This window comes from Cynocephalus volans, chromosome 14, assembly GCF_027409185.1.
Source record: "Cynocephalus volans isolate mCynVol1 chromosome 14, mCynVol1.pri, whole genome shotgun sequence".
Classification (NCBI taxonomy): Eukaryota; Metazoa; Chordata; class Mammalia; order Dermoptera; family Cynocephalidae; genus Cynocephalus; species Cynocephalus volans.
The window spans coordinates 41,067,716-41,080,840 of NC_084473.1; the positions used below are offsets into that span (position 1 = coordinate 41,067,716).

General features: G+C 37.6%; 1 protein-coding gene across 4 annotated transcripts in view; it reads right to left on the reverse strand.

The window, feature by feature from the left end:
* Positions 1 to 12,418, reverse strand: part of THADA (THADA armadillo repeat containing) — a 340,163-nt gene extending 327,745 nt beyond the window's left edge. For all 4 annotated transcript variants that reach the window (XM_063078394.1, XM_063078393.1, XM_063078395.1 and 1 more), the window contains exons 1-7: positions 12,305 to 12,418; positions 8,630 to 8,729; positions 8,218 to 8,312; positions 6,830 to 6,960; positions 678 to 826; positions 527 to 559; positions 227 to 275 (exon numbers count right to left, since the gene is read on the reverse strand). In XM_063078394.1, the coding sequence (XP_062934464.1) occupies positions 227 to 275; positions 527 to 559; positions 678 to 826; positions 6,830 to 6,960; positions 8,218 to 8,312; positions 8,630 to 8,705 (533 nt within the window). In that variant the 5' untranslated portion in view covers positions 8,706 to 8,729; positions 12,305 to 12,418. The remainder of the gene's footprint in view (positions 1 to 226; positions 276 to 526; positions 560 to 677; positions 827 to 6,829; positions 6,961 to 8,217; positions 8,313 to 8,629; positions 8,730 to 12,304) is intronic.
* Positions 12,419 to 13,125: the final 707 nt, after the last annotated feature.

Consider the following 13,125-nt stretch of genomic DNA (forward strand, 5'->3'; position numbering starts at 1 on the left):
ACTGTTCCCTTTCTCATTTATTCTCAAAATAATTTATTCAACTTTTAAAAATTAAATATCAAACCTCTAAAAAATAAATTTAAATAATCAGTTCTAATACTAAAGGAGAGGGATAGAAAGAGCACATTCAGAGACCTCTGTTAAATTTTTCTTTATACAAAGACAATGCACAACTTCAAGTGTGCACACACACATGCGCACAAGGATGCAAACATATGGCACTTGCCTATTTTCTTCCCAGATTTCAATTAAACTCTTCTGCAGAAAATGAAGCACTGAAACAAAAAGAATATAATGACAAATCAGAATTTAAAACTATAAACTTTAACTTGAGTACAAGAAAATATTTTAAATCACTGTTACTTAAAATGATATCATAATATAGAAGCAGAAATTTAAAAGGAAGGAGCATGATGCACTTCAGTTATCTGCAGTACTCTACCTACTGCCAAGAAACTTAAAAGAGCCAGTTCCAAAGTGATTCATACAAGCAGTCACTTCTCACGACAAAATAAATAGGACTTACCATTTTTAAGCAGATTATTAACACTTGCTGTACCTATAAACAAAAAAATTAACACTGGTAAGGAGTTTCAGGACCAAAATTAATATAATTTAAAAACAATGACATAATGACAGGTGTTAGCCAGGAAAGTACTAGAAAAGTGCTGGCTTACCCAAGTTAAAGTTCTCCATACAGGAAGATATATTGTCGATTACTTTCCTGTAAGAATATAAATCAGTAGTATCCAATTCTTCCTGAAGACGAGAAGTAAAACTGTGTACAGCCACAGTTAGAAAAAATTCAGGTAGGCCATTTAGTGAGCTAGAAAAGGAACCAAATATTAAAAAGCTGACAACCTAATAGCACCAGGGTATGTGGGGAGGGTGGAGAATTATACAAATGTAGAAATATTGAAGTAAACCTTCAAAATACAGCCAGAAAATTACAACTTTAGACCACCATCACTGGAATTCCCTGGTCTATCATGTCTCATCTGGATTCTCTGCTTCCATGTTGCTTCCCTCCCATCCCCAAGACTATTCTACGAACAGCCAAGGAGACACTATTAAAACACCATACTAGCCTAGGTAAGGAGCCGAGGGCACTGCCCCCTCTGCCTAGAAGCAAGCAAGACAGCACACCCAAGGTCCTAGGGATGTAGCTGAGGGCCACAGCTTTCTCTGCCCAAAAGCAGGCAAGAGAGTACACCTGGGGTCCTAAACAAGGAGCCAAGGGCCAGAGCGCCCTCCACCCAGAAGCGAGCAAGACAGCATGCCCAGGGTCCTAGGCAAGGAACCAAGGGCCATAGCCCCCTCCACCTGGTAGCATGCAATACAGCATACTTGGAGTCCTAGACAAGGAACTGGGGGCCACAGCCCCCTCTGCCCAGAAGCAGGCAACAGAGCACACCCAGGGTCCTAGGCAAGGAGCCATGGGCCACAGCCTCCTCCACCCAAAAGCAGACAAGAGGAAACCTGGGGTCCTATGCAAGGAGCTCAGGGCTGTACCCCTGCCCAAAGGCAGGCAAGAGAGCATGCCAAAAAAAACCACTTCCATGCTAGTGGCCCACCACAGCCACAGCTGCTGAAAAAGCAGCTCAACACCACAGCAGCAGCCACCGCCACTGTGCAGGCAGCCCACCAGATACTCAACAGAATTGACACAAGGAGACTCACCAGCAGAGACCAGAAAAAGAAGAAGACATCTCTCTTCTCAAAGCCCACTCCAGACTAACAGAAGCAGAAACTGCTCTACCAGACGACCAGACATCAACATTTAATACTAGAAATATGAAAACCCAAGGAAATATGACACCACCAAAATACAGCACTTCTCAAATACCAGACCTTATACATCAGGAAACACTTGAAATGACTGAGAAGGAATTCTGAGAAACAATCTTAAGGAAACTCACTGAATACAAGACTCAGACAACATAACGAAATGCAAAAAAAAAATCCAGGATTTGAAGGAAAACATTTACAAAGAGTTTAATACCTTAAAAAAGAATGGAACTGAAAGATTCACTCAACAAAATAAAAAACAACCAACAGCCTAAGCAGCAGGCAAGAGTAAACAGAAGAAAGAATTTCTAATCTTGAAGATAGCCTTTTCAAAACAACCCAGGCAGATTTTAAAAAAAGAATTTTAAAAAATTAAGAAAATCTAAGAGAGCTAGCAGACAACATTAAGCATTCAAACATTATAATCATGGGTGTTCCAGAAGGAGAGGAAAAAGAAATAGGCATCAAAAACCTATTCAATGAAATAATAATGGAAAACTTCCCAGGTATAGTGAGAGACATGAACACTTAGATCCAGGAGGCTCAAAGATCCCCAAACAGATTCAACCAAAAAGATCCTCCATAAGACACATTACAGTCAAACTGGTAAAGGTCAAAGATGAAGAGAGAATCTTAAAAGAAGCAAGAAAAAAGCATCAAGTCACCTATAATGGAGCCCCTATCAGACTAACAGCAGACTTCTCAACAGAAACTCTACAGGTTAGAAGAAAATGGCATGATATATTCAAAATACTAAAAGAAAAAAATTGCCAGCCAAAGATACTATCTACATACAGCAAGAGCATCCTTCAGAAATGAAGGAAAAGAAGTGTATTTCCAGACAAACGAAAGCTGCAGGAGTTCACCACACAACCCACCCTATAAGAAATTCTCAAGGGAGTCCTGCATCTGGAATCTGTAAAATGATAATTACTACTACGAATATATAAGAAAGAACAAAACTCACGGGTAGAACAAAAATGCAAACAAGAAAGAAAGAAACTAAATCTTAACCACCACAAAAAGCCATAGTGACAATGTGATAATGACCCTACTTTACCTGTGATTTTTGTAATTTCTGTCTTCTTTCCCTTTTCTTGGTCAGTCTAGATAAAGGTTTGCAAATTCTGTTGATCTTTTTAAAGAATTCACCTTCGGTTTTGTTGATTTGAAAACAGAGATATTGTTTTTTAATTCCCTATTTCATATATTTCTATTGTAATCTATGTTATTTCCTACTTACATTTGCTTTTGGTTTAGTTTGCTCTACTTCTATTTTCTTAAGATAGAAGTTTACATTACTGATTTGAGATTTTTTATATTTTTAATATAGGTGTTTACAAGTATACATTTTCCTCTAAGTATCCTGTAAATTTTGATATGTCGTGCTTTGATCTTTTTCTCAAAGTACTCTCTAATTTCTCCGTGATTTTTCTTTTTACCCATTGTTTATTTAGGAGAGTACTGTTTAATTTCTACATGTTTGTGAGTTTTCTAATTTTCCTTCTGTTATTGTGGTCAGAGAACATATTTTCTATTATCTTACTCTTTAAAAAAATAAAAAAGAAAAGGAAAAATTTAAACAAACAAAAAAAATTCATGGAAAGATTTCCATTATCTTTCAATTCTATTTTTCCATGAACTTTTTGAAGTGTCTTGTGTTTATATTCTGTTTTACTGATTTTTTATGCAATTTATGTCACTAAACTTACATATTTAATTTCTGTTCTTGATTTCTTTTTATTAAAAGGACTTGCTAATTTGCCTTTGAAAAGTTTACTCATCTTCCTCTGTTAAAATTAATTTGATATCTGCATGCTTTTGGAAGACATGAGAGAGCTATTTCAAATAATTGTAGAGATTATAAAATGAAATACGTAAATTTTAATAAGTTTTATATCTCCAGTTTTTGTGAAAATTAGAAGTCCTACAGAGTATTTTGTTATTCGTCTGTTATTCAGTTTATGTATTTGTTATTTGAACAAATAAATGTCATATCCTTGTTAAAAAAAATTATAAACTGCTTTAAGAATAGATATTGTAAAAAACAAAATGAAACACCATATTACTTCTCTGCCTAAAAGCTTCTAACAATCTGTCAGTCAGAGTAGCAGCCAAAGTGCTCACAATGATCTACAAGACCCTATGTAATCTGGATCCACATTGCTCTCTGACCTCATCTTGATCCTTGTTCACTTAGCTCTATGTCCATGGCCTTCCCCTGTTCTGACAACATGCCAAAGTCTTTGCTCTTGCTATTTCCTCTACCTAGAACACTCTTCCCTCAAATATATACAGTAATTATTGCCTCATTCCTTTCAGGTCTACACCTTATCACATTTTAGCAAAGCTACCTAAAGTGACCACCATATTCTAAATTGTAATCCTCACCCTATCCTCAGTGTTCCCTTTCCCCCTTTCTGCTTTACTTGTCTCCATAGCATGCACACCATCTAATATCTGATATATGTTATTTATATGTCTGATTTCTATCTTTCCCTTAAAATGTATCCTCCATCCTAGACTTTTATTCATTGCATCCCCAGTTGCTAGAAGTGTTTCAAACATAGTAGGTTGTCAATAAAAATGTACTGAATGGATAAATTCAACTTATGTCAATTTTACCTCAATTAATCTAAGTCAAAACTAAGAGGCATGTTTTTATCTGCCTGAACAATTCAAAGCATTTCTGGGGAAAAAAAAAATCAAAAATAGGAGTATTCTGAAAAAGAAGAGTCATTAACAGGGGTGACTTACTCTACTACATAATTAAACCACATTATCAAACTATAGTAAATAAAAATGTTGTTGATGCATAAACAAATAGACCCAAGTCTAAAATCAAGCCCACCTTTACACAAGAACATATAACACAATAAGGTGGCATTCCAAATATGTGGGGAAAGATGAACTATTCAACAGTTTGGGAATAAGTGGCTCCCCATACAGAAAAGAAAACTAAGTTGGATCCCTACCTCAAACTACACTCAACACTTAATTCCAGATGGATTTAAAAGTTGAACAAAAAATAAAACTGTTACAAGAAAAGACAAGCAAATAATTCATTTATAACCTTGTATTGGATAAAGCATACATAAGCAAGGCAGAAATCTACAAAAAGAAAATATTAGCAGGGTTAATAAAAAAATTTTTTAAATTTTTATAAAGATACCATGAAGAAAGCTTAAAGACAAGTAATGAAATAAAGAAATATTTTGTCATATCATCTATATGGAGCTTTTATAAATCAAGAAAACATTCTAAAAGAAAATGTACAAATGATATGTAATGGTAAAAAGAAAAAGTCACACTCTACACATTAAAAAAATGTTCAATCACTAGCACCTGATCCTCATGCAAGTAAAAAAAAAAAAAAAAAACCCATTTTTTTTTTAAATGTTCAATCTCACTAGTAACCTGGGAAATGCAAATTATAACAAGATAACATTTTTCACCCATAAGACTTTGAAAGATTAAAAGATTGATATTTTCCAGTGTTGGAAAGATATGAAGAAACAGGCCCTCTTATTTACTGTTGGTAGAAGTGCAACTGGAATAGCTTTTGGGGAGTACAACTTAGAAATATCTATCAAAAATTTCAATAGGCATAACTTTTAGCCTAGAAATTCCTCTTGCAGGCCTTTACCTCAGAGAAATACACATATACAATTATATACATGATTATGAGTGCAGCACTGTCGGAATACAGAAAACTTCAAAACAAACTAAATATCCATCAATGGGGAAGTCATTAAATAAACTTTGTAACATGTACCACATATATGTGTGTCATATATTTATGGTACATTAAAATGAAGCATTATAAAAAACATTACTGCAGTTTCTCAAAAAATTAAAAATAGAATTACCACATCATCCAGCAATCCCACTTCTGGGTATACATCCAAAAGAACTGAAAGCATAATCTCAAAGAGATATTTGTACATCCATGTTCATAGCAGCATTATTCACAATAGCCAAGACATGGAAGCAATTCAAATGTACATCAATGGACGAATGGATGAAGAAAATGTGGTACACACACACACACACACACACACACACAGAGAAATATTATTTAGCCTTATAAAGGAAGGAAATCCTGTGCTATGCCACAACATTAATGAACCTTAAGGACATTAAGTGAAATAAGTCAGTCACAAAAATACAAATATTCCACTTATATGAGATATCTAAAAAAGCCAAATTCATAGAAACAGAAAGTAGAATGGTGGCTGCCAAGGGCTGGGAGGAGGAGGAAACAGGGAGTTGTTTAAAGGGTGAAGAGTTTCAATTTTGCAAGATGAAAAGGTTCTGGAGATCTGTTACACAACAATGTAAATATACTTAACACTAATGAACTTAAAAATGGTTACGTGTTTTTTTACCACAATTTTTTTTTAAGAAAGGACCATACTGACATGGAAGTATCTTTAAGACATTCCTTAGTAAATAAAGAAGCTACACAGCATTACGAAGAATATAATTCCATTTATACAAAAAGTAAAAGCTAAAATACAACACCCATATACTAAACCCAAAGAAAAGGCGTAGAAAGATAGATATCAAAATGTTAAGTGATGACCTTTATTAAGGAAAGAGAGATAAGCCAGGAACAGTGAAATAGAAGCTTCACTTTTATGACCTGCTATATTGCTTGAAAGTTTTACATCAATATACATATATTCCTGTATTATCTGTGTAATTAAATACATATTTAAACCAAGAACAGATGGGGCAAATAGAGAAGAAAATAGTAAGATGATAAATTTAAACATTCCAATAAATGTAAACAGACAGAACCAGGATTTAGCAAACTACAGCCAACAGACCAAAGCTCACAAACTTTTTTAAGGCCTATAACCTAAGAAGTCGTTTTACATTTTTAAAGAGTTTAAATAAGTAAATCAAAACAAAGAGACCATATGAATGAAATTTTTAGTGATATATTTCAGTTGTTTTATCAAACCAGGGATGGAACTTTGGTTACTTTTGGTGAATCTCATCATTTATGACACCCAACTTTCTTTTTCTTCCTTACCTTGCCAATACTTTCTTCAAGGGATTCTTTAGATTCAAAGAAAGATAAATGCCTGCTAAAATATCCAAACAACTTTGAATAGTGGGATCACACGAGCCATTTTTATCTATCTTCTCCAGTAAAGGCACGATCTATAATACAAAAAATTCAGAGTAATCTTTTCTAATATCAAGTATAGCAAAGTAACAATTACAAATACTCTTTTAAGTCTCAATTATACTGTGAAATGTTTTCCATACTGCACTGTTAAAAACACTAAACACCTATTTCAGTATTTATTAACCTTTTTAACCCATGCCCGTAACTCCTTCTTTACTCTCCAGACCCACCGTTACTGAGAATCATACACCTGTTAATAGCTTAAGGTATAGAAAACCTATTGCACTATTTATTCAAAATGAGTATACATTTAATTGCTTTCCAAAAAAATATTATACAAGCTCAAATGGTAACTCCTAATATTGAAATACTAATTAAGGACAATCTTTGTATTTTAAATTAACTTTTAAATGTGCCTGCTAAAAAGTTTTCAAAACTCCAATTAATAAAAGCAACCTTTTAAAATGTATTTCCACAAAAAAGTCATGCATAATCATCTCCCATCCTATCTATCTATAGCTCCAATTACAGTGGAAGCTTGAACATGGCTTCTATGGCAGCTCTGAATAAAAGGATATTATACGATGAGCAGGAAAAAAAATTTTTTTTTAAAAGTTCTTTTTGTGGCTAGGGGTGAGGGGCTGAGTCAAGGGGACAAGTCCCATCCCTACTTTATCTCAGTTGGAGTGAAAACTGAAGCCATGTTGGAACCTAAAACCACATGGGTTTTAGAAAAATTTTAAAAGACACAGTTTTTTACTTAGCATGCATTTCTCTGAGTTCCCTCTTTTGGTTACATTTTGAACCTTGGTTTCAGGGCAGGATGACATTATTTACATAAGTGTAAAGCTGTTTTTCAGACCCTGAGAAACCAAGGAAGACATCAATAAAGTTATGGTGATTCCACCTGGAGGCAAATCAAAATCCTGCAGGACCCTAAGATAACATCAAGGACAAGAAGAGAAACCTGATGAGAATTTGCACCTGGCCCCTTACATGCAGCCCCTCCGTAGCTCATGTCTCACCCTCCGGCTTTTCATTCTCTGCTTCTTACCCCATAAAAACCCTCAGTTAACTTGAGAATAGAAGATGGGTAGCCTACCATCTCCTTCAGATTACAGGTCCTAAATAAAGCTGAATAAAGCTTTTTATTTTCCATCAAAAAAACCCCGAAAAACCCTCTTCTTTAATGATAAGTTGATATTAAATAATTGGGAATCAAAATTGTTAGTTAATTTTTAAAATCCATAAACTTCAAGATGCATCCATGAATATCAAGTCAGCCTTACCTGCTTAACATAATGGATCTGTGACACTCCATCCTTGAGTTGTACACAACGTAATAGCAAAGAAGCTAGATTTTTCCCTTCCACATCAGCGAAAGCTACATAACACACACACAAAAAAAAGTCTTCAGTGATTTAACAATATATGGACATGAGCTGGCCTTTGTTTCGCATTCTATGAATTTTTTAAACTTATAACAACAACAACAACAAAAAAAAAACATAAGTAGAACTTGGCCTGAAGATAGAATTTTAAGAAAATAATTTTACATCCAAAACTGAAATGTAAGTAACATGGAAAAATTAAATAGAAAGAGTTTGAACATCATGTGCTATGGGGTCCCAGAGATTTAAAAACTCTGCCTGCAAATCAGGAAAGAAATATATTGAATAAGTAAAATCAGAAATCACCTACATCTCAAAGTTTCAAGGTCCCGATGACAAATGGTCAATGCAGCAACTTGCATTTCTTTCTTCTTCTTCATACCCATTTTAAATAGAATTAATAGAAGTCACTGCAAGAAAGAAGAGTTTATGTCATTTTCTAACACAGGGTTTTTCAATCTTGGCACTACTGACATTTGGGGCCAGATAATTCTGTTAAGGGATGTCATCCTGTGTACTATAGGATGTTTATCACATTCCTGGCCTCTACCCACTAGATGCCAACAGTACCATCTCTACCCCCCAAGCTGTCACAACCAAAAAATGTCTCCAAACATTGTCAAATGTCTTCTTGGGAGCAAAAGTGCCTCAGGTTGAGAACCACTGGTCTAAGGATTTCTGCTCCGAAAAAGAAAAACTTTTCTAAGCTCAAAAAGAGTTTATTATGGAGCAAGGGACCAGACCACCTGCCCACAACCAAGTACACTGCCAGCACCTTGGGGCCTGCCCAGGGACCCAGGGCATGGAACCAGGGACCGGAACCCCCCCCTGCCACAACCAGGCACACTACCAGCACCAAGGAGCATGCCAAAAACATCACCTCCATGTGGGTGGCCCACCACAACCACCACAGTAACCACAGCTGCTGCGAAAGGGGCTAGATGTCACAACCACCACGCAGATGGTGCACCAGCCACTGGGTGCACTGACACAAGGAGAGTCACCAGCAGAGACCAAAGAAAAGAGGATGTCTCTCTCCACAAAGCCCATTCTAGAGTGACAGAAGAAACATCTGCTCTATGATAATATTGGGGGCCCTGAACACACCTTTCAGCATTGGACAGATCATCTAGTCAACAAATCAACAGAGTAATCATTACTCTTTCAGAGGGAGAGAAGAAATCTAGGATTATCAGTGGTGGGAGGGGGAAAGGGAGGGGGGATAGGGAGAGATTGGACAAGGGGCATAAAGAATAAGTACAATTTGTAACAATATACTAGTAATATTGATTTGACCAAAATATGTCAACATTGAATCCCAAAAATATGTATAATCATGATTCAATAAAAAAATAAAAAATAAAATAAAATAAAAATACTCTAGTCAACACACACACAAAAGTTTATTATTGTCTAAAGTTACTTTTACCTACTACGACTCAGTATTTGTACTTTAAAATATAGCAAACTCTCACTTTAATAAAAAGAAAAGTAACCAGCACAGTTTTCCCAAAAATAAATTGCGTCAAACTTAACTTCAGTGACTTGTCAGACTAACAGATCAGGAGATGCCACTGTATGCTGATTCCTGCAAAGTTTTGATAAAGGAAACTTCTGTACACTACCCTTGTGAGTTTGCTTTTAGTTAACAGTGCAACGGGTTCATAATAGGCTAAACAACCCTACTCAAAGACTGCACACTTGGGCCGAGCCCGTGGCGCACTCGGTAGAGTGCTGCGCTGGGAGCGCGGCGACGCTCCCGCCGCGGGTTTGGATCCTGTATAGGGATGACTGGTGCACTCACTGGCTGAGTGCCGGTCACGAAAAAACGACAAAAAAAAAAAAAAAAAAAAGACTGCACACTAACAGTCTCAAGCCATCTGGAAAGAAGTTGCTAGAGAAATACCACAGGACTCTTCACTTTTAGCAGTGTTTAAGATGAAAACATTAGAGGACATAGTGCATTTATAAAAGACAGAGCTGGCAGGACATGTGACATGATGGAATCAGGACTAAAAACAGCTCAACAAGCTGAAATAATGAGCAATATGAAATCTGCCAAGATGAAGTATAAGTAATTGTAAAAACCTGCATTTAAATTAGAAAAGGTTATCTGGTTAGCTCAGTTGGTTAGAGCATGTCCTTGTAAAACCAAGGTCAAGGGTTTGGTTCCCTGTACTGGCTAGCTGCCAAAAAATTTTTTTAAAATAAAATTTAATGTAAATTTTTTTTTAATTAGAAAAAAAATACAGAAATACAGGATGAGGAGGCAGAGGGAGGTGAAATGTGGTTTGAAACAGCTGAATATGTGAGCCAACAGCATAACATGACTGCTAAAAACCACACCGGAAGTCAGCCAGATCAAGGGAGTGCATGATTCCTTGGTCATCCTCACAGGTCAGGTGACATGTGGAGCACTATATGCAGTGCTGGTGGCCATACTTAAGGAACCATAACAAACAATGGAGGTTCAAAGGAACAACCAATTTCTGAAGGGCCCAGAGAGCACCTCTTTTAGAGAACAGCTCATTAACCAAAGGCACTTGGCTTAGAGAAAAGTGGACAGGACACGTGCTGGACTGTTTTGGAGGAAAAGGGAGTAGATTTCTTTTGTCTCACAATAGGATAGGAAAAGTCAGTGCAAGCTTCAGGGAGAAACTCCAGTTCAATAAAAAGGAAGAACTCTATGGTGTCACTATGGAATGCACTCCCTTTTAAAGAAAAAATTTCCCAACACTGGTAATTTCCAAACAGAAACTGACTGAACATTTTTCTCCTGGACCCCTGAAATAGCCTCCTAACTGTTCTCCTCACTGCCATCTCTGCCTCCAGAGTCCATTCGCTTCAGGGTCATCAAAGCAATCTTTTAAAAACTAATCTAATCTAATTACTCTATTGCTTAAAACTTTCCAAGGGCTTCCAATTACACTTAGTATAAAATCCAAACTCGAGAGTTTGGCCTTCAAGGGCCTAAATAATTTGACCCTGCCTTCCTCTGCTCTTCATCTCAAATCAGTCTTCTCCTCAACATCTCAAGGGCTTTGCACTTCACAATACCTACACCTGTTAATGTTCGTTCCACTAAATCTTTGCAAAGCTGACTCCTCCTCATCATTTAGATTTCTGCTCCAATATCACAGAAGCCTTGTGACCACTCTAAAATGTCACCACTCCAACACACATACACACCATTTCTGTTACTTTATTTTTTTCATACACTTACTACCTGAAATTACATTCACTTGTACTCTTGTATATCACCTGTAAACTCGTATGTCTGTCTTCCCTAGCAGTAAACTCCATGAAGGCAGCAACTTTAATCTGTTTTGTTCAGTTTTAATTCTCAATTCCTAAAATAGTACCTGGCGCACAGTAGGTGCTTAATAAATACTTGATGAATAAATGAATTAACAAACATTTGTCAGATATGTTCTAGAAGAGATATTTGCCTTTAACGGCAGGAAGGTGGGCTACCTGGTATCTAAAGTCCATTCTACATCTAAGTGACAGGCTAGTCCTGACACTGAAGAACCTGTGGTCCATTTGGGAAGCAAAAAAAATCAATACAGTACTGGCATGTGAGCAACGACTAAACCAAAAATGGTAATAAAATGGATGCAGCCATAAAGACACTGACAAGGGAGGAATTTTTAAAGTGATATGATCAGATCTAGGGGAATAAGTGAGGTTCGCTTCCTAGCTTCACCCCATCTACACCTTTCTGGCTGACTCCCACAAACATTCTCTGGGCGACGTCCGAAACACGTGGAGTCCGAGGAATGACAGAGGAAAAACGCGGTTAAAGTGCTGTCTCCATGGAGACCTAAGCGACCGGAAATCAGTTCCACAACCGCTAAACGCTGGAGATACTTTAAGAGGGGAGTTGGTGTGACTCGCCAGTCGGCCCTAGCAAGCTGGCCGAGCCGAGCGGTGGAGAGCCGTGCGCTACCGCGGGTCTGGCAGGCAAGAGGCCTGGGAGCCAAACCTCGAGCCCGTGGCCGTCTGAGAAGAGTCGCGGCGGTCTGGACGCGTCCCGGAAGCAGGTCTAGTTCTACGGCGTCTCCGTACTTCGCAGCCTGGTCTGCTGTGGACCACCGGGTCTGGGCGACCGGAGGGAGGCGGGTGACTGGGAGGGGGAGTCATCGCGAGAGTTGGCCGAATGCACCTCTTCCAATCAGGAATTCGGAAAGCACGTGACGTCACGGGGGTGGACGGTAGTAAGTGGACTTGGAGGACTGCAACGCAGCAGCTCCCGCAGTTTTTTCTTTACGGCGTTGGGGTGGAAGGGTTCTGTAGGCACTGAACCCACCTCATCCGCTTCAGCGCAGGCTAGACTGCGGCCTTCACACCCCGGGTGCCTGTAAAGCACCGTAGTCTCAATCCGGACCTTGTTGTTTAATGTACAGTCATGAAAGTCTCGTTAGGCGATTTTGTCCTTGTGTGAAAATGTACTATGAAAGGGACAGCAATCAATTTTCCTATTGCCTACACCGGCCACTAGGTGCATGAGCGTGGGCCCTCTATGTTGTCTCTCTGAGCAACATGTTCCTCATCTGTTAAATGGAGATTAGGGTAATACCATCCCCACCAAAATTATGAAAATTAAATTGCAAGTGGGGATTATCCTTGGTACTCAGCAAGCACTCAGTGACTGTTAGCTAACTGTTAAATTTTGCTGTGGGGGTGGGTGGGAATCATTTAAAAATGCAAGAATTCTAAAGTACACAACCCTTTCACTTAAGGTCTGACCTAATGTATCAAATGCTTGGCTTTCTAAAGTTTCGAGCTACCTTTGAGAGGGTCACC